Source organism: Triplophysa dalaica, chromosome 24, assembly GCF_015846415.1.
Source record: "Triplophysa dalaica isolate WHDGS20190420 chromosome 24, ASM1584641v1, whole genome shotgun sequence".
NCBI classification, from domain to species: Eukaryota; Metazoa; Chordata; class Actinopteri; order Cypriniformes; family Nemacheilidae; genus Triplophysa; species Triplophysa dalaica.
Window position 1 is genome coordinate 11,916,966 of NC_079565.1, and position 26,339 is coordinate 11,943,304.

The following is a 26,339-nucleotide window of genomic DNA, read 5'->3' on the forward strand; positions in this document are numbered from 1 at the left end:
GTGAGATCAGGTTGGACTGTTCAAGCTGCTCTAGCTATGCTCCAACTACAGGGAATTCATTTCGTAGGACATCACACTTGATTCAAAACAACCATTGTCAGGATTTCTTTTGAATAACCGCTTCAAGCGTGTAGCTCTGCAGCTCATTTAGTGATGGCTTATATTGAACCTGTTGCTTAGAGACCCATATCCCACAATCCCCTGCTTCCAACACAAGCGTCTCAAAGTACGAGATGTGTTATAAGAAGGAAACTGTTACCTCAACATTTTGCAAAGCATTATAGGTTACAGGATTTATTTTATTAAAGATTTTAATTGAAGAGTTTTCCATTTGCGTTTGCAAAAACAGGTAGCTCTGTGAGAAATGTTTAATAATCAAACTGCAGTTGGATGGTTTTCAATAAACAAAGTAAAAATAACTCGCTCACTAACACAAAACACAATAAAAACATGATAACATAAGAAACGTGATTTTTGAAAAATCTGCTTTTGCAATAAACTCTTAAATTATTTCTCAGAGATTCCTCTTTCATAGCTCAGTAAAATTTTTGACATTTACAAGTAGTCATTTTTTAAGCAGACGCTTTTATCCAAAGCGACTTACAAATGGGGTAAACAATGGAAGCAATTTGCACAACATAAGGACAACAAAAAAAGCATAAGTGGAATAAAACTGGTCTCACAAAGCCCACCACAGTATACTGAGCAATTATTATTCATGTTATTTTTTTAATAGAAAGGGTAGAAAAGAGATAGAAGTTGATCAGTCAGATGCTGACGGAAGAGATGTGTTTTCAGCCGATTCTTAAAAATGGCCACAGAAACTGCAGATCTTGTAGTAGCGGGCAGATCATTCCAACAATGTGGAGCCGATCCAAAGGTGCGTGAGAAGCCCAAACAGACACATAATGGACAAACAATAAGAACATTAAGACTTAAAGTTACTTGAGCAGCTCAAATAAACCTGCTTAGGAGAAACTTTATATAGAAATCTCTGACTTCTGACTTCAGCCTGTGGTTTTTTATAGAGTAGACTTTAGCATATGTTGAGATCATATCTGAAAACTTAAAAAACGTCTGAAAAGCAGAAGAATTTAGCAAAGGGCTCCTTATCACCTACAAGAGACAGATTTTAGTTTAAATATCTAAATTGGGAAGCTCTGTGAGTTAAACAAAACAAAAAAACACAAGCACTGCTGTGTTATAAGATGACATTTGTCCCAGAGACGGATTTCCGAAAGGTTCTCCTTGAAGGTCAGCATCATCGTCATGGCAACGGTAGGCAGGCTGCAGACGTTAGCGCTAGCTCCCTGATCTCTCTGAACTAAGACCCATCCGTGCGATCTCATTCTTTCCTACAACAACTCACAGCACAAGTGTCATTTTAATTCACCCAAAAATAAACATTCTGTCATCATTTATTCCTCCTCATGATGTTTAAAACCTGTGTGTGACTCTTTCTTCTGCAGAACATCAAAGAAGATATTTTGAGGAATGTCTTTTTTTGTCTATACAGGTTTGAGCTGACATGAGGATAACTAACTATTGTACAATATTCCTTTAAGCTTTTCAAGGAGCTTAAGCTAGGACTACCTCTCTTGAATCCCTGGTACAGGCCCCTGAAAATGACTTTTGAGCGTGATGCGGTAAAAGAAGGCATCATGGCTACATCTAGTCACTTCATGCCCCGTGGGACAGTATACAAAGACCAGCGACCGGAAACAGCCTCTGGCAGCAGAACTCTGTCATCCATCTCAAGGATCCCAGTGAAAGCTGCTTTCTTCCCTTCCTGATCTCAAAACAGACACGAGGCGCTTTCTGTTTCATAAATAGTTTAAAGCGAGACCTCTCGACAATGAAGCATCTCTGGGAACAACATGAAAGACGAAAGTTGAACCTAACCGATCCTGAAACCCGTGACAGAATAACAGAGATACTGTAGCTTGTCAACGTTAGTTTGTTTTGTAACGCGTGGAGTTTTAGAGAAGGGAGGTTTACCTGTGTACAAGGAGATGTAGGCAGAGTCGATGACCTCATATTTGAGTCCTGGCAGGAAAGGGCGCCACTGTAATAAAGACAGAGAGACGGAGCATTAGAAAGAGAGAGAGAAGTCACAGTCTCAGACTGTATGGACATGGTTGGTCAACAATCCGTTTGCTGAAGGACTGATGCATTTTGCTCACAAAACTGGCCAGATCTGACAGAAGTCACCTGTTCTTTTCAGACTGGATGACTTTCATAGTTCATGAGAGTCAGAGCACACTGTTTCTATCAGTTGAACACATAGACTGTATGAAACATGGACGTAGTGTCTGTGACGTCACCCGTAAGTTTGTGAAGAGCAATTTTGAAGCCTAAAGTGGGCGGAGACATTTTTCGTCATCTTGGCAGCGCATCAACGTACGTCACTCCTGGATGGTAAAAAAGGCAAAAAAGCAGGACGTGTGTAGAGCTGAGGTGTCTGATTGGTAAAACCACTTGTCACTTAGGTGGCCACGCCCTTAATTGTGTAGAATTATTTGTACCAGGCTGTAAACATGCTTTTTCTGCTATAAAGTTGGGCATTTTTAAGTCCTGGTGAAATTAAAAAGAACAATTCCTATAATTTCATGGAATATTGCAGTGTTATAAATAGCTTATCAGTGTGGGCCATTCACCTTTTAAAATTAATGTGTCCTCATAATCTTTCATTAAAATCTGAAAGTGCAGTTCCACCCTCTAGTGGCTATCTGTCTCGGATGACATCAGTTAGACGCCTTGGGCGGGGCAGAGCCGTTAACTCCTCCCCTTTAACTGTCAGTTTGCTGCTAGTTTAATTTAAAATTGCAACGCCTGTTTCTACACATCCAATCAACACAAAACACAACCCCTGACCACTATTTTTGTACATACATAAACAACGCAAATTAAAAACATTGCTGTACTTGCTTTACAACATTGAAGTAAATTCGGTTGTTATGACTACATCACTCGTCAAAAAACGCACAGGACACATGAAAATGAGAACATGGCTGATGTAGTATGTAACATCTAATATTAACATCAGTACTGACACAGAATTTACCATCTCTAACCTATATGTTTACATTTTAAGCTCTGTCAGGTTACACTCACAAAACACCCACTAAATCCACAGCAAGAAATGACACGTGCGCACATCAAGCAGCTTCTCACAGCACACCTTTACAAACCATCAGACAAGCTACAATCCTTTTAATGACATTGTGCAATTACCACGTCACTTCTACTTCTGCTCACTATAATGAGGGGAGACAGGTTATTTTCCTCCGTCAAACACACACACACACATACTTCAAACATCAGGAAAGACCAGTGGCCTATATCAGGAAGCCGGTTTGGGTTTTTACCCAGGTAAGTTTCCTGTCAAGTTTCCGGGCTCAAGAAGGTAAATATATTTTTGAGGGGGTTTCGTCACCATAGTAACTTAGGCTACATGGCAAACCAGCAGGTTTTATTCTGGGTTAGAGATCACAAACCAAAACTGGACCAATCAGCTGTGAGAAAGTGACGAATATCTGATGCTGTAAAGCCACCCCCCTCGTATCTCTCGCTCCAAATAAAACAAAAGTTTTGATAAGATGTTAGAAAATATTTAACAGCCAAGTGTTTATTTGTGTTGTATTTTTACATTTATTGATCATAATCTAAAACAGGTTCATGTAATTCTTATGTGAGTTGATAATTTATATTTATTAATTTATATTACACATAGCATTTAAATTAATATAACTATATTCGTATAAAAAAACTTTAATATATAAAGCATTTTAAAGTAATGAACTACAAATATTATATTTTGATCTTATTGTAAACCTATATAAATCATTTAAATTCAGTCAGTAGCTGCCTTCTCAAATTTTCTGTTTCTCATCGTTCCCAACCTTTTTATTCTATTTACTCGCAAATTTCAAATGTAACACTTGAATTTCTCTATTGGGATGTGGATGGATTATGAAACAGAATGATCCACTTCAAAATTCTTCTTAAAATCTATCCTGTCAATTTTGTGATCTAATGAAGGAAACATGTCTTTCCCTGATCTTGTTTGTATGTATAAATTCTGCAATAAAAAAATCTTACACTACAGGTGCATATCCACGAAATGTAAGCTATTGATTTGTGTTCATGGAGACATATTTCCTCTTTCTTTCGTGTCACTCGGCACGTATTTAAATATTATCTTTCAAATGCATAAAATCTGATGGGATTTCCCCCTTTTTTACTAGTTGGCTCATTCGTGTGAATGCCTACAATCAAATTTTTATTTTTTTGTTATGATTTGATTTTGCCCCTGTGACAATAGATTTAGGGGAGGGTTAGGGCAGCTATTATCGTTGCTTTGCCACCACGTGCAAGTCGTGTTTTTTGCTAAATTAGCCTTTGTGCCTGTAATTTTAGGGTTTGGGAGGAGGTAAGGTGTTGGTTAGCCACCACCTAAAATATGTACGACATCCTTTGATATTAAGTTATAAATGTACACATACACACAGTCTGTGTATTAAAAAGTCTTGCTGAGTGACATGAAATAACTTGTGCTGACTGATTCGAAAAAAGGGTGAAATTTGTGTCCATGAACACGAATCAATTTGACATTCCAGGCCTATGACTAGGTTGGCATTCCTATAATAAACTGTAAATCCTAAATTCTCTAATTCTTAATCGTATTCTCTTGATCAAATACAAGTATGTGTATGCGTTCATTAATACAAAATTAATATGCATTGGGTATGGACACATATTATTATAAACACAAACTTTTATTCTGGATAAACAGCCCTAGTATTCATAAACACAACATACAGAAATCAACACATACTAAATTGTAAAATTAATTATTATTCCCGCTTTAGAAAACCTTCGTTTTCACATTTGATTGTGGTTTAAATAATCAGATTACAAATCGTTTTGAATCCCGTTCACACCTGTATGCAAACAGTCCCATTAAGACGTCTTAAGTAACTGCTAAGTGCTTACACGTCTCTGTGTTTCTCAGTGTGTTTCTCTCCAGGCTGAGTTTCAGTGATAATATAACTTGAGTGTATTGATGAAAGCCATTGGCAGTTAAAAGCCTCTTCTTCATGATAAATGTAGGTGTCTCGACTTGTGGATGCTATAATCATTCCAGCTTTTAAGAGAGACAGAAAGATAGTGAGTGCAGGAGAGCGACTACGAAAAGTAAGTGTTTTTGTGACATGGAAATCAACTAAAAGCTTTGTGCGTAGAAGTACTCTTGCAACACCTTTGGTGACAAAAACTCATCTGAAGAGAGAGAGAGAGATCGAACAAAACACTGTTTATGGGGATGTGATCAAAAGATAAAGTGCTATCAAAAAGTAAAAAAATAAATGTATATATTTTTTCTTGGTTGAATGTATTGTCCATCATGAGAAAAATCAGCACAAATAGTGACGAAAGAGTTATGCGTCAAAACTCTAAGTATATGACACAATATTACTAATGTTTTCTGAATCAAATATCACACAAATATTTTTTTAACTGTAAATGTTTTTATATTGTAATTAGCTAAACAATAGAGTCAATCATGAGACAGCTGTTGTTTGTGTAGCTCATGTCTTCTCATCTTATGTCTCTAATGACATTTATTTTGTGAGACAGGTCTGATTCACTGACCTGAAGCTTCCAGCGTCAAGAGACAAAATCAACAACAAGAGGGGAAAACAAAAGGTAACAATACAGCGAGAAATGACGACAGTATTTTATTGTTCTGTGAGCTGGACAGACTCCATCCAAAGGCTTTGGGTCAAATTGGATTACCCGGAAGGTCTAGTTATGCTGAAAGAGTGATATTGTAGACAGAATCTCAATATTAACGTCTCTGTATGATTTATTTAGCACATATCCGAAAGCAACATCCGATGTTTAGCTCTCCAAACTTCAGATTACATTTAGTATAATACAATTAAAACCAAACATACGGGAAATAGCTGAACTGATATTTCTGTTTGAAAATGTTTTTGTTTTTCATTTTTTGAAATTAGTCAATTCAGTACAGCAAAAAATCACCAGGGTCATAACCACATTGATTTTGCCGAGTAAGACCAATTCGGGGTCAAAATTTTTCATCGGCCTGAAAAAAAACCTGAAACTAGAGGGAAACATTAGGTTTATAAAATCCTCTAACCCAGACTAAACGTAGTCCTTAGATTAGCATCAAATCTATTATCTGTTTGGCCTTCTGCAAATCAAGTTCACCAGTCATAAACTCTATTGCCTTTCGTTTGCATATTGTCCTTTGCATATTTTTTTGCACTATTTGCCTGGCCGGGGGGGCTGCTTTTGAATTTAGAAGTTAGACATAATAAATATTGCATATAAGAATTTATAGTCCGTTTAATATTTGACCTGTGGTTCTCTCTCCTTTACCCCAAATGTGTGCTTTCAATGTGCGTGTGTGCGAGTGTGTTTGCGTGTGTGCGTCTATGTCAATGTGTGTAAGTATGTATGCAAATTGTGTGTGTGGAGCACTTGTATGTCTGTCTTTTGTTGTTTTCACCTTTTTTTTGTTTTTACAGGTATATGACTTTAGTTGTTTTTCTTGTAGTCAATGTGTCTCATGTACAGCTGCTTCGTAACAATGAAAATTGTAAAAAGCGCTATATAAATAAAGTTGAGTTGAGTTGAGTTTGTCACTTTAATATTCAGATTAATGTTCAACATATGTGGGTTAATCAACTTAAAAAACTTAAAAAACGATGTCATGTCTTTTATTCATAAACATGTGGCTAATAGTTTTGAAATCAGTAAACCACAATGAATGGCAAAGGGTTTTAGGCACAAAGCATGTCATTTTACAAAACTATAATATAATAAAAGACACTTACGTTTCATAAACGGTTACTTATTTATTATTATTTATTGGGGTAAAAAATTCCTTTACCACTGTCGCGGTAAACAATCCTCTACTAGTTTAAAGACTGTGAACACCAAAAACAATACCTGTTAAGACTATAACCATATATTAGCTTTATTATTTTTATCATTACATTATTTTTGTACTAAACTCGGTGTAAATTTGAATGGATTTTGATTGGGTCTCAATGTTTTGTTGTTCATCAATTAAAAAAAATATAGCATTTACTTGAACATTTTGGCAATCAAAATTTTTTTCTGTTAACATTAATTCACAATGAACAAGTGTATTGACATTAACCAACATGATAAAGATTAAAAATGATAAAAAAACTGTGTTGCTTACTGGTTAGTTTATGTTTAACCTAATGTTATTAAGTTATAAATTTACTAATGTTAACAAATACACCCTTACACTGTGTCTACACCGGACGCGACGCATTAAAACATTTGTCCACACTAGATGTCCAGTCAGTGTCTAAATTATTATTATTTTTGAACTAGCATTACTAAAGAATTAGCAAAGTTTAAAATTAATATATAACAGATTAGTTTGATTTTATAAGAGGTGAAATTGTGGCAGTATCACTCAGTTTTACTGTGAAAGAAAATACATTTAGAAAATTTCATTTGGACGCCTTTTCGTGTGTGTCTGATCCTTTCTGTGAAATGAGGAGCAGCCAGCTGAAGCTAAATCAAAACAAAAGTACTTTCAATCTCTTTTCCTCCCACAGAGTGTTTGCTATGGACTGATGCGTCTGATGGCTTCACTGAGGGGGGCCTTCAGTCTCATTTTTGGTGTTTGTGATGATAATGTGATGATGTTCAATTTCTTATCATGTTTGTGCTGCTCTTTTCTAAAACAACAGAAGGCTTTGATGACACATCCATGTAACGTTTATTTTACCCTACATACCTTTTCTCTATATAAAGTTGATCAATGTCAAAAATCAATGTTTTTTTTTAATTAAGAGATATACTAAATGAAACACCACCACCTTGTATTTACAATTATTTGTCTAAATATTGAAGTGTGTTAATACGCCAGTATTTTTAGTAATGCTACAAATACAAAGAAATGTAAATTAAACAGGAACACATTAGACAAACAATTTGGCCACAATATTCGTTGTAACCAGCCCAGCATGCATAGTGAATATATTATGTGGTCAATTATGTCCTATAATTATTGTTTTCTTGTTTATGCCACCACGGTTTGTTATTTGCTGTGTTAAAAGCTCCTCTTTTTACAGAATATTTGTTAATTATTGACTGTGACTGTATGAATACATGTAATATATTTACTTTGAAAGGTGTCCAATTATCTAGAGCCCTTCGATCTGCGCGATGTGGAAAAGCGTGGAAGGAATCACATAAGGGGAATTCTAATATGTCATCTGCGTGTGTAAGGGTGAATGAGTTGTACAGTTTAACATGTTACAAGCGTGACAGTCGCTGATTTGTCTGTATCTCACTATACGTGGACATGAACACATTAACTTTTTCAACAGCACTGAGTTTATTTTACAAGCGTTTCACTGTATGAGTGAAGCTACCGTAAAACACACACTGAACCAAAGTTTAACAATATGCGCCAATGCCGTTACAATGAACGGAGAGTAATGCAAGGCACAATATGGCGCTCTAGTGAAGGAAGTCAGGCAATAATGACTGACGATTCTCTGGGGCGTGTCTCTTGTGAGGTGCTTGCCAGCCTGTGCGCAGCCGCAGTTGATGAGGCGACATCGAAAAAAGTTAGCAAACCAAAGTTATGATACAATTCATGTCATATTTAATTTTTGATTGAAAATATGCTCTTTAATTGTGAATTTTGCCATCAATTTCAGAAATATCTGCCTGACACCATTCAAGTAGATAGGACTGTGGACTTGACGTATTGCTATCAGCGACTTCCTTAAACGGACTATGACTGAACCTCAAGCGTCTTCGCGATGACCCGCCAAAATAAAAGTCAGCTCAATTTGAACCTAATTCAAATTATTATACTTGTACTAAATGTAGTAACACTATACATTATAGTGTACTTTAATATTTCCTACAGTAAAGTTCAACAATACTATAGTACCCAAGAATTTCACTATAGTGAAATAATTACAATATTATAATTACTACAGTATACTACCGTTTTTTATGGACAAATGTATTTACTATTGGATAATAAAAATTTAGAAAAAACGAATTCGGGAAAAGGAAAACTTGTCCGTAGGGTGTGAGTGCGTGAGTGAATGAGTGAGTGTGTGTGCCCTGCGATGGGTTGTCACTCCATCCAGGGTGTATCCTGCCTTGATGCCCGATGTCTACTGAGATAGGCGCAGGCTCCCCGTGACCCGAGGTAGTTCGGATAAAGCGGTAGAAAATGGATGGATGGATGGAATTCGGGAAAAAATAAAAACGATATGGCCCAATTTATTTATCTGTATGTAACATTAATACTTTGTCATTTTCCTGCCTATTAATATAATGAACTGCAGTTTTTATGCTTGTGCTACATTCTATTTGGCCTGTGCTACAAAACTTTAAACCTCTGCCAATTCGGTGCTATGTGCAAAAAAAGATAACGTACAGCCCTGCCTTATGTATTCTTGAAATGCACTGTAATTTGCTCTGGATGAAAGGAATAGAGATAACTGTAAATTCTGTAACTGTCACCACCCTTAGGTTATAACCGAGCAAGCACATCGAGCGCATTCAACCTTGTAGCCAAGTGAGCGTATCGAGCACACTCAGCAAACATATCGGGCACGCTCTCCTGCAGTATCTGTGCTCTCGAGTGCCGCTGGGAAGAACATTTTGCGTTGTTGAACTGGTATTTTAAAACAAACCAGTAAAAAGACTGAGAACGAGTTTTTGAATAAGGGCTATGCATAATTCTCCTGCCCACAACTTCACAAGTTTGCATGAAGGATTCTGAATGCACATATACTGGATAGTAAATATAAACACTCACGCATTCTGAGCAAGTAACTTAACATTTATTTATTATATAACATAAAACACAGTATATAAAACAGTCACAATTGTTTTTTTAAAACACACAAATATTCCAAGTGTACGATCCAGTAGTGATGTTCCGTTTGACACTGATGCTTCAAAGCTTGTATCAAAAAAACAAAGCATCTCACAGTGAAGGACTGTTCAGGAGCTTGATTCGTTTTGCCATAACCACGTGATCAGTGACGTCCGAAACTTTGTTTTTAGTCACAATCAAGTGACTGCTTAGTATTCTGATTTAAAATGCTACACTGCATTAATACAATTAAAAAAAAGATGCTTTGCTAAATTAATAAACTTAAGTATACAGGAAACATTACATGAAAAATAACATATGGGATGCAGCAATTGGCTGTCGATTGCGTCGTGACCTCTGTACGAGCGCTGACTACACGCATTACATACATGGTTGACGTTCTTCTAAAGGTATCTTCTGGCTACAATTCAGAAGGTTTGCAATGCAATTTGTTTTGTAATATACTGTTTGTTGGTCAATTTATGGAATACATACCTGTGACTGTGCTTTCACTCATTTTGTATGGTAGAGAAGGGTTAAGGGTGGCGGATGGGTAGGGGCTCCAAAATATCTTTAAAACCGTAAATATTCATGAAATTATTGATATAACGCATTCAAAGAATTAATGCATAAAAGTGAACAGCCTAAAGCAATGGAATATCCTGCAGGTCAATACATAACCGTACGTCGTAGTAAGCTGTTGGTGATAGTGGGCTTTTGGTCATAATAAGGTGCTTGTACAAACGACCGATAGTTTCGCCTTTTTTTGGTGGACAGTCTCTTTTGGACAGTGCAAGTATGGGCAAATCCAATGGGAAAAAACCAGTGGTCTTTTTTATTGACAAAATTTCAAATAAGTGAAGGAATATCCGTACATAAATTGGTATCAGAAAAAAAATCCTTCTGGTGAATCCCTTTAATGTAACAATAATATTTTAACCAGCTCACGTACTAGCGCTATATTCAAACAGTAGTGCGGTGTACTGGAAGCTAAACTGTAGCATCAGTCATGCAAAGGTATTGAGAATTTTGTACTAACAATAACATACAGACATACAACCAGACGAAGATGCTCATGTAAAGATCTTCATGGTACCCAGACTGAATAAATCTGTTCACAGCCTTAAAAAAAAATCTCCTTTCAATGCTATTCAGGTCTATTTCTGTGTTATCAAAGCTTTGAGTAAAAGTGGATAATATCAAAAGTTTTATTTCCTATCCATCTACAGTATTTTCAATCCTAAATTGTTTTTTTAAGCCTCAGAATAGCTTTCAGTCTGAAAAGCCTCATATAATAACATTTACCAAAGCAGACAATAACATTTTTCCTAGAGCAGAAAATGGATTGTTAAGAATTTGAAAGGACAGCATTTAGGCTTGCGTATGTTTCAGAAGAGACAACCAGATGGGACATGAATGGAAAAGTGCCCTGCAGTCTGATGCAGGCGACCATCAATAGCGATTAATATCTGAAGCTCAATGCAGGTGTTTCAACATAAATCAGACTCACCCCAACTTCAACGTGATCTGAGCCCTTCTCATCTTGCTTGTGGAGAATCTCAAAGTAATATCGTCTGGACGCCATGAGACTAAAGAGAGAAAGAGTTAACATTTTGAGTTAATAGGTTTAAGTCCTGTATTTGTGTTTTGTCATTCTTATCTTATTGTTGCATACTGACTCGTATCATCACGATACTTGAAACCTATAATTTGTTATTTTATTGTATATTGTTTAGTATACAATAAAATCAAACTCATACTTATTCAATTGTAAAATTGTATTGAGTTATGTTTAATTATTATTAGGGTCTCGACTAAGGATTTAAGTTGTCGAAGCAGAAATATAATGTCTTGCCTACAGTGTGTGTGTGCATGCGTGTGTGGGGATGACACCAGGTTGTTAAGGGTACAGCACAAATCGCAGGGGAACATTGATGCTCCAAAAGACAATCAAACATTAATTTACAGAATTTGTTTACAGAATATACATTTATTTTAAATAATAAAAAAACAAAATATGCCAGAATCAAGAAACAATGTGCAAAATAAATGTGTTTAGGCAAAATGTCTGAGATTCAGAGGAACATACAGTATATTCAAAACACAAGACACAAATAGTAAAATTAATGGACATTTTCCTTACATACAACACTAGACCAGATCTTGCCTCAAAACTATTTTCAAAACTACTCGATAATAATGAACAGTTTTTTACAAACGGGAATACAGCACATTCATTACCAATTACCTACCAATAAGGTTCCTTTATTACATTCCTCCTTACCATGCGGTAAATAACGCATTTTACCATTTAAACAGTCGAAAATATCCCATTTCTTTACATCATAAATAATATTTTTGGCGCAGTGCGTGCCCGTCTGCTACGCCATTGCCCATATAACCAAAATGGCATGATCCCCATTGCATAACACCTCTGCGAAGATTCGCCTGTGAGATTGGTAGTCGAATCAGGCTCCTCCTATCAAAGCATCAAATCTTAGACTCTTGGGGGTCACCCCTAGTAGTTATACTCTATATACTAATGTTTTAAATCACATTGTAAAATATTATGGAATCATATACCAGCACCCATATCACCCTGTAGCCCAGTGGTTCTCAACTCTGGCTCGCAAGATCCATTTTCCTACCAAGTTTAGCACAAACTCTGATATAAAACACCTGAAAAAGCTTATCAGCGTTTTTAGGAATAGAGTCAAATTAATGTGGCGCTGCGCAAATCAATCAGTGTATGAGATTTAAGTACTGCAATAGCGATTTAAGTGCAGATTGCGCGATTTGAATCGCTCTCGCGGTACTTTAATGCGATATGCCAAACAATCCCTGCAGCCCAACATTTAATTGAACGTGTCTGTTCCTGAAGTCACTTATTAGCCTCTTCAGGTGTTTTATCAGAGTTGGGGCTAAACTCAGCAGGAAAGCGGATCTCACGGCCCAAAGTTGAGAACCACTGCTGTAGCCCAAGACTCTGAACCTGGTCAGTACCTGGATGGGAGACCTGCTGGGAAAGCTTGGTTGCTGCTGGAAGAGGTTTTTGTGAGACCAGCAGGGGGTGCTCACTCTGTAGTCTGTGTGGGTCCTAATGCCCCAGCATATTGATACTGTCAAAATGCACCGTCCATCAGATGAGAGGTTTAACCGAGGTCCTGACTCTCTGTGGTCATTTAAAATCCCAAGCCCTTTGAATAAGATTAGGGACGTAACCGCGGCATCCTGGCCAAATTCGCCCATTCGCCTCTATACATCATGGCCTCCAAATCATCCCCATATTATGTACAAATTGGCTTCATCACTCTGTCTCCTCTTCACCAATAAGCTGGTGTGAGGTGTGACCCTATATGTAAAATTGAGGCAAAACTGAAACCTAATAATGAAATTAGGTGCATGATGTGGTCATAGCCATAAAAATGACAGAAATGGGTAATGTGTGATTAGATCTGTAAAAGATTAAAAAAAAAAATTCTTGTAAATATTTGAGAACATTGTACCATACAGTATATACCAATAATATATATATCATTACTATATAGCTACTTATAATATATTATTACTATAATTTAAAATATAAATCTATATAAAATGTATTCTGTGTAATTATAATGTAATCATATTGTCCTGTTTTATATATCACAGCATGTCATAATATGTACAGTATATCAAATCATACAACATTACACAGCATATATTGCCAAATATCATATTCTATATTATATTGTATTATACTATGTATTATATATCAAATGGTTTGTCTGCCTGATTTTGCATTTGTGAATCACTCACTAAAAATCTCCTACAATGTGCTCTCCGATCACAACAATCACACCTTTGCTTCATTTCACACCTTATTAAACCTCTGAATGTTACATTACAAACGATTACTCGCCGGCATCATCCACCCCTCACTCTCAAACCATACAGTACCAACATCATTTATACAAACAAAACACTATTTAAACACTTTGCTAAATCTGTGGTGTGAGGCGGCATGTTTTATTTACACAAACTAATTATTTTTAGATTTGTTTTGTGGTGCCCTGGCAATTGGAGAGAGGAGATTTGCAACACGAGGATCCCGAAGAGCAAATTTGCACATGCATATTCATGAGCGCCGCTAATGCGCAAGACATAATTTAGCTCAGACGCAAATGCAAATGTCTCGCCTGGTCCGTTGGGCGTACGAAACAGACAGAGGAACCGGAACGAGCGAGAATAGACCTGGGTTCAGGGATGAAGGGGATACTAGTTGAAAAAAGAGAGAAATGGAGAGACCTTGCATCTATCACGTCACAGTAATGTACTGTAAAATTACTGATGGAAGGGAACAGCGGCCCATCATCTGAAATGATAGACGGAACGGATGAGCGGTGCAGAGGACAAACCGCTGTGTGAGTCGGAGGTAAAAACAGGAAGTGTGTGGAATTCTGTGGTAAAAGTAGAAAATAGACCCTCTTTGCGGGTGAAGGTGAATGTCTCAGTAGTGTGAGTGGACCGCTGGTTCCCAGACTGAGAATTAAGTACAGTGGGGGGTGTCGATGACAGCACAATTTTGCCGTCCGATTCGCTCTGCCTGTCTTATATACCACACTGCAATCAATCACAGCAGGTGTGTCGGCGGGATGCCAAACAGGACCTTTAGAAATGTGGAGAGAAATAAAGCTTTCCCATTCCAGAGAAGACAGGAACCAATGAGAAAAATTGTTTATTTCCGGATATCTAGTTCATTTGTAGTGAAACAAATGGTCACATTTTGCAAACAGGTTCACAAAAACACAAGCCTGGAGTATATTTAAAAACTACAGATCAGTTTGAAAACCTAGTCAGCTGTCTACCTAGGGAACTTTATAGGCATTATAAGCATGCACTGAAACACAGTGTGTTTTATAAAAGACAGCAAAATGATGGTGCCTTATTAGAAACCTGTTTTAGACAAACAAAAGCAGAACTGAATGATGTATCCTTCATGTTTACGACAATCCCAGAATGCACTGCGACAAGAAAAATTTCAATTCCAAAAATAAAGTATATTATGTATAAATGTTCTATATGCAAACAGTTTTGAAAAACGAAGACACCAAATAATTATTTATTCTCAGGTTTTTAAAGTTTACTTTATAGTAAGTATGTGTATACATACAAATTCTGCAAACTATTGAGATTTCCAGATTCCAAATAATTAAATAATTAAATAATTCCAAGTAATTTTATATAGCAACATACAAAAATAAACAAATAAATAATAAAATAACTAAAGTATATATCAACATTGCTAAAAATGTAACTAAAATTAAATGGAAAAATAAAATAAAATTTTAAATATGAGTAAAACTACAGTCAAACTAAAAACAAAACTTTAATTATTAATTTTATATAATAAAAAAATATTGATTTTATTTGCAGAAAAAACAAAGGGCAAACTGGTTGAATTCCTTTAGACCTCAAAAAAAATGTGTGTATATTTTAACAACACATCAATACTAATGTTTAATGTGTGAACTGATTTTTATTCATATATTTCGATTGTGCAATGTAAACAGTCATTCCTGTTTTGACATTGAAACTACAGAAACGTTTTTACGTAATAAATTGCTTATGAAAGGTTGTCGTTAACACATGCAATAATTGTTTTTCAGATTAACAGCTTATATATTTAAAGCCATTAACACAAAATCTGTTTTTTCAGTCATAGTGTCTAGCATTACATTATATACCCACGCTGGAACACGGCTCAGCGAAACGCGGAAGCGGTCCCGTCTGGGGAACACATGGGCTACAGGCTGCATCAGAATCTGTCAGACAGCGTACAAGTATTAACTTCTTTTTCGTGCTTGAATAAATAAAAAAAACACACAAGATTATGCCAGAAAGCACAATTTGTCTAGTATTTTTTTTAAATCTGTTTCATTCATTTATAAGTATCCTCCTCATTCCGCCCAGGGATTCACCAGGGTCATAGAGCATGCAGGTCACTTTTCAAACAACAGCGCTTCTATTTTCTTGACAAACTAAAAGATGTAAAATTGAATTTGTATATACTTAGAATGATGGATATGGAATGCATTGCGTGTTGCTTGCTTGCTTTGATCAAAAGCTTGATGCATGTAAGTCTACATGTAATAATAATAAGAAACGATGCTTATAACCAAAGCTCTAGACCTGTAGTTCCAATCATGCAACTTTGCGATGCTGTTTGCTATGGATCGTTGGAACGATGGTTTTGGAAAACACTTTAATCGTTGAACTATGCTTGAACGACAGAACTTGCGACCATAGTTGTCTAACATTGTTTCACATTGTCTTAAAGGGGACGCGCTCTTAAACGTGCAGCTGTGTCTCTTGCCACTAATGTTAATCAAAGAACAAAAGAAAAGAAGAAATCAATGTGATGTTGTAGCGTTAATTAGGATTCTTCTATATTTCATGTATTTAGCAGCAAAGACTGTAACGTGTTTGAGAACTTTATTTATTTTCTATTTAGGTCTATTTTCCTATATAAGAATGTTGACTTTCATTGATGAAATGATGCTGGTAAAGAAATTTAATTTTCTACATTAATTTGGAGATAAAATGTGATCTATCGACAGCCCTTGTTTAAACATTTTGTTGTACATAATCACAATCATTGACTGTAGGATTAGTTGTTTCACAGCTATATTTACATTTCATAAAACAAACCGGAAGTGAAAAACGCAGGCGTTTGTTCTCATCCAGCAGGTGCTGTTACAAATGGGGGTTGGGATGTCCTCATTGTGCCGTGAGGGATGGATAGCAGTGCCTGCTGGATATACAGCATCAGATATGAGACTCAACATTGTCTCATCATGCTCTGTCAGCAACGTCCCATTTTTACACCAAAGTCTCTCAGCCAAAACATTCTGTAGTTTTAAGTAAATAGCGTTCATCACAACTTATCAAACAAATGACCTCAGATCAACTTTCCTTTATAAGACCCGAGATGCACTTGCAATTTCTGGAAAAGTATGTCATCTACCAAATTTTTTTGTTGACAAAATTCAAGTTCCCATGCTTGATCTGACAGCAAATAATGATGTCATAATCTGTTTGTCATCAAACTTAGATATTGCATGATTTAAGAAGATGGGCACAAAACAGTGCATGTACTAATCTCAATTCCTTTTCGATTTATATAATACTTTTTGGAGCTTGTCAAACATAGTCTTATCTTCATTTGTAGCATTGGATGAAGATCTGATCCATAAAGCAAACTTCAAAACTGAAAACACATCAAGAGTTTAGAAGTTGTCATCTCATTGGTTGAATTCTTTAGGATTTCCAGGAGATGTGTGTGTTGCGTTCATTAAAGCCTGGAAACAAAGCCAAACTTTTGCTTTATATTTCAGTCAGACAGTCTTTTGGGCAGTCTTTTGACAATGCTGCTATGGAATCCAGATCTTATGCCACCAGTCTGAAGATCTGGCAACACAAGACTATGCAAACATATCAAACCTTATAGGTTATAAGAGGAAAATGGTGAAGGTTTGTATGTATGTGTGTAAGTGCGAGCGTATGCTCATTCACATGTCAGAGAAATGATGAATAGAGGCCCAGTCCGAATGAGAGTGAGCGAGCGAGTGAGGGAGATAGAGAGAGAGGGAGAACAAGCTCTTAATTGTCTGGCTAATTGCAAACTCTGACTCAGTCTCTGAGTAACTGTGCCGAGTCCAGAACAGACACGAAGATGAATGTGAGAGAGAATCTAACAACCCCATTACCGTCACACTTTCTGCCAACAAGATCCGTCACAATTTTACTTTTCGTAAAACATTTCACCACAGAAGCAAACATCAAAAGGCTGATCCCACATTCTGACTCGACATCATAAAAGCGCAAGAAATGTTAAAATAGAGATACAACATTGCTCTGGAAGACAAACTAACTTTAGATACCTCAGAAATAGAGTGGGCTGATGCTCTTGTCAATAATTCAGATTCACCAATGGCTGTTCGGCAGACATATTGCATCCCTGTTCAGCATACAGAAACACAGCCAGAATATCACAGCTTGACGTCTGACAGTGATATTAAACAGACCAATTGCTTATAAGGACTGCAGATATATCAGTGACATGACAGATCCTCTTCGTTGAGCCAAAGCAACTCAATGGTGTTATAGACCCCTTTTGGCCAATGTCAAACAATAGCTGAAAGCAAAAACTAGAGGCGGCCAATAGAAATCAGCACAGATTCAGCTACATAAGGAGTTTAAAATATCATCTTGTTGTGTTGTTTAGTGCCACAATAGACAGAGTACAGTCTCCAATTTGATATTTCAACACATACCTGCTGCCATTGCAAAACAAACACATTGATTTAAAACACAATAAAAGGAGCGGACTGAACAGAAGCGATCATCAAAAATACTCGCGTTTCACTTCATAACAGTAATTTAAGATTAAAAAACATCTGTCTATTTTTGGTGAGGATTATGGTTTGGTCAAAAATATCTCACGTATGCCCAAATCAGAAACTGGGGAAAAAAGGTTATTTTTCACATAGCGCTAACTTTTGAACGCAGAGGGTATCCTAGCTAACTTTGTAGTTATAAAACTAGCAGTTAACTATCGACCAGAAACTAAACATAAAGGAAACTGTTCGTCATCTCTTTTGTTTTTGTTGTCACAAGTGCATTAGTATAAAGGGAGGGAACAGTGAGAAGGCTCATGTTATGTGTCAGGTTTGTGTTCAGTAAAATTAATTTGCTAACGTTTGCCACTATTAGTACACGCAGGTATCTATAGATGTATTCTCTCTCAGTTTATCTTTACTGTACACACGCTTGGTTTCTATGTCTGGTAGGTGTAGATGTCAGGGCACTTAACCGGAGGTAATCATGTCAGTTCTTCTCTGGATCCATTGAGTGAGCGTGTACAGGTAGGCCAGGTTCCTTGCGCTAAAGTGAACTTTTTCAAAAACATTGCGGTCATTGTAGTCTTCGTCAAAAAGAAAGCAAATAAAATGTGCTACCTAGCATTAGTTATGCGGTCAGGGGGATCTTTCTAACTCCACCTAAGCTCCTCCCACAAAATGTGTCACAATGTTAACTAACAGAAAAGGCATCTATACGACAGAAAATTTGTCTGCCGACTTGCAAAAGCTCATTGGCGCCATCTTGTGCAACTAAGCCCATTAAACCGGAAACTGATATCCCGACTTCTGACAGCATCGAAAGTTCGTCACTTTGCTTGCGCATTGAGTCCATATCAAACAGCCCTGGAAGGCAAGTCAATATATGGTAGCATGTCGAATTCCATTGGTTCTCGCGTGTCTCTTGATTAATAATCCTATGAGTGGTGAATAATGAGGTAATTTACATTTATAGGTGATTTATTCCTTTAAAGACAGTTTGCAAAATACCCACTATAATGCTTCTAGTAGCAGTGCTGAGAATGCACCGGGTATCATAATGTGAAAACATCAAAATGGTTAAACGCATCATAAGCATCCTTATTTCAATTGCCTAGCATAACCTACAACATTTCGAGTTGAGTAAAACATGAGTTGTATGAAAATGGTGTAAGAAAAGACGCATAGGCAGCCATGACTCACACACAGTCCTTGCTACAGTGTTAAAACTGTTGACTTTGACTTTATTGTATTAATGAACTCCATGAGATCTTGGGCAGCTGCGGAATCATTAAGATTCATAAACTTTGTGTATGTGTGGCGTTATTAGTGCGAAACACTTCATTTCTGGGATCCCAGCCACAGACAGACTTCACATTAGATGTCAGTCTGATGTGTCAAGAGAGATCAAAGTTTACAATCCAACTTAAAACTAACAAGCCTCAGCTATACTGGAGGAAATCCATTACTGATTAAAGAAAAAGAGAGAACGTCATGGCTCAAGGGTGAGGGAATTAAAAAATGCTATATTTGGAGGGAAATTGTATTTTTAACTGGATTTATGTACATTTACTAAAATTGATAGTAGTATTTGCTCCTACAAACTGGGGGCAATCACAATGCTGTGGTTTGCTAGGTTGTTACTAGGTGGTTACCAACTGTTCTAGGAGGTTTTCCCTGTCAGATAACCCTGGAAAGCGTTCCTCAAAAGCCTCAATTTGTTTTCAGCAGAAGAAATAAACACACAGACGGCTTGAATGACATGTGGGTGATTGAATTATCATGAAATTTTCATTTTAAAGTGAACAACTCCTTTAAAATCAGAAACAGTATGGTTAAATATTGCTTAAAATAAAGTGGGATAAGACTTTTTATTATTCACTTTGCAATTCATTTCACTTAATGCAACTGCACTGTAACAGACAGAGCTCCGTCAAAACTTTTCTAAATATATTGTTTATTCCTGTTATATCTTAAGATTTATGTTCTAAGTTGATAATTCACAGAGGGTAAAACGTATCCTTAAGTGTATCCCATATCAAAATCGTCATATAACGCACAGATAAATTTGTTTTATACAATCATTCACTATTAGCCCACAGGCTGTACGCATTCCCAGCCTTTAGTTTCTGAATATTGCCTTTACTGCTTAACTCACTGTTCTCATTATGACATGTCTCTGCGCAGGTAAATGCGATTCTGAAGGACGACGAAAGCGTTGGAGCCATAGTTCTGCACGCGGGGGTGATTGATGTGAGAATGCGGCAGTCAGAGATCCTGAAGAGGGACTTCAGGAGCCTTGTCGATACTGTACGCAACGCATCTCCCAGGGCCAGGATCATCGTATCAGGGCCGTATTCCTACTTACCGACGAGGGAACGAAAAGTTCAGTAGACTATTAACGCTTAATAATTGGTTAATGTCATGGTGTATTGAACAGAAGCTGCTCTTTGTAAACAATTTTTATCTGTTTTGGGAGCGACCAAGGCTTTTCCTCCCCGACCTGCTGCACCCCAGCAGGATTGGAGCGGAAATTCTGTCTGACAACATCTCAAAGACGCTACACACCATTTGACTAGTAAGTACAAACTTTAACCATAGTCTGTGTTCCTCTCACCCAACTGTTAAGAATGTTACTGTTAAGAATTTTACTGCTTCCAAATGCATAGAGAGTATGTCTGTCCCCCGAATGATACAACCAAATAATAATTTTTGTAAAAGTCAGATGAAAAACCTTATCATGATTAAACGAAAAGACAATATATTTAATGAGCAAAACCAACGCCTTAAGTTTGGACTACTTAATATTAGATCACTAAATCCAACGGCAGTCATTGTAAATTAAATGATCACAGAGAACAGTTTTGATATGCTATGCCTTACTGAAACCTGGCTTAAGCCAAATGATTATTATGGTCTAAATGAGTCAACTCCACCAAGCTAGGGTTATATGCACGAGCCACGTCCGGTTGTACGAGGTGGTGGTGTCGAAACAATCTTTAGAGATCTTCTCACCGTAACTCAGAGAACAAAGCGTACATTTAAATCATTTGAAGTGCTTGCGTTGAACATAATTGTTCTGAACAAAAGTAAAAAAACGTTGCTTTCTCTTACATTGGCTACTGTGTATAGACCCCCTGGGCCTTACACTACTTTTCTGATAGAGTTCGCAGACTACTTATCTGACCTCTTGGTTAACGTCAATAAAGTACTGATTGTCTGAGATTTTAATATCCACTTCGATAGTGCTAACGATCCATTAGCAGTGGCGTTTAAAGAGCTACTACACTCTTTTGGTGTAACGTAATACATCAATAGACCTACTCATCGACGTAATCATACACTATATTTGATTATATCTCACGGAGCCGATCTAACCAATATCGATATTATACCTCAACGCGACTATGTTTCCCATCACTATCTTATAACATGTACACTGCGCACTGCAGAAATCAGTTGTATATCTTGTTATCGACAGGGTACAACAATCACCTCAACTACTAAAGATAGTTTCAAAAGGAAGCTGCGAGATCTGACTCCTTTAATAACCTTGCCAACAAATATACAAAATAATGACATACACGAAAAGTTTCAGTCTGGCTTCAGACCGCATCATAGCACTGAAACTGCGCTCGTAAGAATTACAAATGACCTTCTTATTGCATCAGATAAAGTTAACATCTCACTCTTAGTCCTGCTTGACCTTAGTGCTGCTTTCGATGCTGCAGTCCTACATGTCGCCACGAAGGATGTGGGCTGACACCGGGTTTACGCGAAGGTTGTTAACCCTTGCGAAGGTGTTTGGGCGTAGCCCAACCCGCAGGTCTACAGATGTCTGCTAGAGAGGCGCTTCTGGCTAGTGCCCAGGAGGTGGCTATACCCCTTGTGGAGTAAGCCCTCACTGTCAATTGTCATGGGAGAATCTGAGATCATTATGCCGTCGTAACGGTGCGCCAGCCTCTGCTTGGAGACAGCCTTCCCCTTCTGCTGTCCTCCAACACAGACAAGGAGCTGGTCAGAGCTTCTGAGCTCTGCGTGCGGTCCAGGTGGAGGCGCAGTGCGCGGAGTGGACACAACACGGATGGGGTCCCAAGAGGGTTTGGAGCGGAGACGAGGCGGATGTCGAAGGGGTCCTAGGCTGCCGGGAAGCAGACGTCACGTGGGATCTCGGAGGCCTCTAGGCATCTGCTGAGCGCAGTCCTCGACTGTGTTACCAACAACCCACCCTGTGAGACGGGTGCATCAAGAAAGCGTACTTTCTCGGTGTCACTCATCTGCGCAACGTACAGCCTGGGGTATCTCTCCTGGACCACAACCGTGGACATCGTCCAACCCAGGGCCCGTGCCGCCACATTGGTCGCCAGTAGAGCGCTGTCAGTGGCGGCACGGAGATCCTGCATTATACCCAGGACGGCCTTACCCTCGTGGAGCTCTCTCAACTCCTTGGCCTGGCGGACCTGCAGGATGGCCATGGCGAAGAGAGAGTAGGCAGCCTGGCCCGCCGGCAGCGCAAGCCTTCGACACCAGAGATGCCGAAGTCCTACACGCCTTGGACGGTAGGCGTGGCCGATTCCCCAAGGTGGCAGCCGTCTGCAGGCACAGGTGCACCGCAGCCGCACGTTCCAGCCGGGGGATCTAGACGTAGCCTTTGGCTGCCCCACCATCGAGGAAAGTGAGGGAGCCGGAGCTGGTTTGACTGGAGCGGGCCGTGAGTGGAGCGCTCCAAGTTTTACACAGCTCCTCATGCACCTCCGGAAAAAAAATTGCACCCGGGTGGGCGCGGTTTGCTCGGACCCCTGGACCCACGTATCCCCGGGTTAGCATGGCAGACATCAATTCTGCTTCCTCCTGAGCTCGACCCCTCAGGGGGGGAGCTCATCAGAATCGCATGCCAGTCTCCCTCCGATGCTGCAAGCGACATCTCATCTACGTCATGCATTGTTTCCGAGTGCGTGCCTGAGGATCCGGACGGTATGCCACTGCCGGTTGGGGAACGTTCAGAAGAGCGAATCGGGGTGCGATCGGCCTGTGAGCACTTGGCTGGCAGGTTTACGTTCGCAGAGGTCCCCACATCACTAATGCTGCTAGCACTGGCGGGCATCAGGGCCTTAGCCACCGACGTCACGGCCCGGGTATCAACGAAATGGTGGCTGGTTGCCGTAGGAAGACAGCCATCCGTGACCTCAACTTCTGTATGACCATCTGCCCACAGTGCGGGCAGGATGTGTCAATGAAAGCTGCCTCAGTGTGCTGGACGCCCAAACACTCGACGCAGCTATCGTGTCCATCCCCTTCCTCGATGAGAGTACCCCACCCAAGAGAACAGCGGGACATGCCGCGCTGGAGAATGGACCTTTTAAGAAAAAATCTCTAACACCTCCGGAACCGCCGAGACGCCCATGGGAAGGTCACTGCAGGTAGGGACGATCCGCTGTTCTACGTCGTAGATCCGTCAATGTAGAAGAAGAATTCGTTGAATTCATTTTGTTCGTAGTCATGAGCGAAGGCTCTGAAGAACAATAGGTAAATGAATGCTGCAAGCCGGATTCCTTTTATACCGGACATCCGAGGGCGGAGACCGGCATGCAAATTTCATTCGCCAAATTTCATTGTCCTTTTCTATAGTAGTCAGAGTTTATTGGTTCTCAAGGGCGAACCCGATCTGTCGTTCTGGACACAACGTCGAGAGACCGACAGAAAGGGAACATGGAATTAGCTTCCACTGTTATGCAGATGATACTCAGCTATATATCTCATCAAGACCAGATGATTCCTTCAAACTATCCAAACTGGCAGAGTGCATCGAGGACATAAAACATTGGATGACTAATAATTTCCTTCTTTTAAACTCTAGCAAAACGGAAATATTACTTATAGCACCAAAAACACGTAAACAGAATATTTCCGATTACAGCCTGCAAATTGAAGGCTTCACTGTTACTCCAACAAATACAGACCTTTGCGTTATATTAGACGGCAACCTGTCATTTAAAAATCACATCTCAAATATCACAAAAACAGCCTTCTTCCGCCTTAGAAATGTTGCCAAATTACGAAATATTTTATGTGTTGCTGACGCAGAAAAGTTTATTCATGCACTTGTGACCTTAAGACTTGACTATTGTAATGCTTTACTTAGTGGTTGTCCTGTATCATCAATAAACAAACTACAGTTAGTTCAGAATGCAGCTGCCAGAGTTCTTACCAGGTCAAGAAAATACAATCACATAACCCCAGTTTTATCATCGCTTCACTGGCTACCCATTAAGTATCGTATTGATTTTATTTCTTTGAATTACTTACAAAGCTTTAAATGGTTTAGCCCCTACTTACTTAACTGAGCTTTTATCACATTACATCCCATCACGCACTCTACGATCTCAAAACTCAGGACTTTTGATGACACCTAGGATAACTAAATCCACTAAAAAGGGTTGAGACTTCTCATACGTAGCACCTAAACTCTGGAATAGCCTTCCTAATACTATTCGAGGGTCAGACACACTCTCCCAATTTAAATCTAGATTAAAGACACATCTTTTCAGCCAAGCTTTCACTTAATGCATAGTTAATGAACAGCAGCTACGCTAATTATTCTCCTTCTGCCTTCGCCTCGGGATGCCCATCCCGAGGTAGGAAGAAATTCCGCCAGGTCCAGATGATCGACATATGCCCATCCCCACCTAAAGATTACGCCAGCTACAGCTACAGACTGACTGACCATCCCAGCTCCATCTAATGCAATTCCACCACCCAAGAGAAATACGACCATTGGACCATCCCAGCTCAGACCACTACATCCCCAACCAATAGCAAAGACGGACTACTTGTCACATTAATGCTGAAGTTACACTTGGTATTTAATGCTAAACTTACATTACATGTCAGCAGTTTGAAGTTATAGCTGCATTCAGTGGCCCTGATTGGAGGTTGTTGGGTGGATGTTTGTGTGGAGTGGGAGTGGAGTGGGGGGACTCGTTGGTTGTGGGGATTCATCTGCTGGGGCTGTGTGGGTCCGGTTTGGCCTTGTTTTGTGGTCGATGTCGAACAATGGAGGAATAAAGCTACAACATGCCATTACAATTTTCCCTGGTTGTTCCTCTGTTTTCTGGTGTAGATCGTGGAGTGGGACCGGGTTGAACCTGCACGGTTTTCGGTGAGTGGGACTTTCTGGGTTACAGATGGTGGGCTCTCCCTCTTCCTCATGGATATTTGCTCGGTGGCTTATGGTCGGGGTCACTGAGTGCAGCTATGACACGTCAGAGGGGATCTGGCCCTCCCGGCTGAGCCTGGTTTCTCCCGAGGTTTTTTTCTCCATTAATCAATCATTGGAGTTTGGGTTCCTCGCAGGGCAGTGTTGGCTTGCTCACCGGGAGACTGCATTTATTTATTTATTTATTAATTAGATATTATTTATTAGAATGATCTTGCTTGTTCTACAAACACCATGCACTGTGCTGTGTTTTACCTTTTCTGTTTTTCCTGTTTGCCCCTGTAAAGCTGCTTTGGAACAATGCACATTGTGAAACGCGCTATATAAATAAACTTGAATTGAATTGAATTGACTGTAAGAAATATATTTGTAACAAATCTCCATAAAAGGGAAGGAAGGAGTCGGGAACCGAACATTTAATAACAGAAATAATAACAGCTGGCGGCCCCTCACGGACGACGGCCGGCGAACAAAACATAAATACAAAACACAAGAACATAAATATAAACTTAACATATAATCGGGCCCGGTCCTCTCTCTTCGACGGTCCGGTCGCTCGATTCCTTTTATATGCTCCCTATCTCCTACGTGATTCGAGCCCGGTGTGCGCACAGCTGGCGCTAATTCACAATTACTCACCGAACCACGGTCTCGCCCCGCCTACTCCACTACAATATTTTTTTGTATTTTTGTCTTGCTTTTCAGTACATATGCAGGTATCTGAAACGTATTAAATCAACTGTACATTCACTTTAAAATATTAAGTCTTGTTTATGGAAAATAGTATCAAAATTCTTAAAGCAAGAAAAAATATCTGCCAGTAGAG

The 26,339-nt window shown here is 38.8% G+C and overlaps 1 protein-coding gene across 2 annotated transcripts in view; it reads right to left on the minus strand.

Annotated features, from left to right (window-relative positions):
• b4galnt4a (beta-1,4-N-acetyl-galactosaminyl transferase 4a) overlaps nucleotides 1-26,339 on the minus strand; it is a 148,788-nt gene that overhangs the window by 16,686 nt on the left and 105,763 nt on the right. For both annotated transcript variants that reach the window (XM_056739944.1, XM_056739943.1), the window contains exons 8-9: nucleotides 11,430-11,508; nucleotides 1,999-2,065 (exon numbers count right to left, since the gene is read on the minus strand). In XM_056739944.1, coding sequence (XP_056595922.1) covers nucleotides 1,999-2,065; nucleotides 11,430-11,508 — 146 coding nt within the window. The remainder of the gene's footprint in view (nucleotides 1-1,998; nucleotides 2,066-11,429; nucleotides 11,509-26,339) is intronic.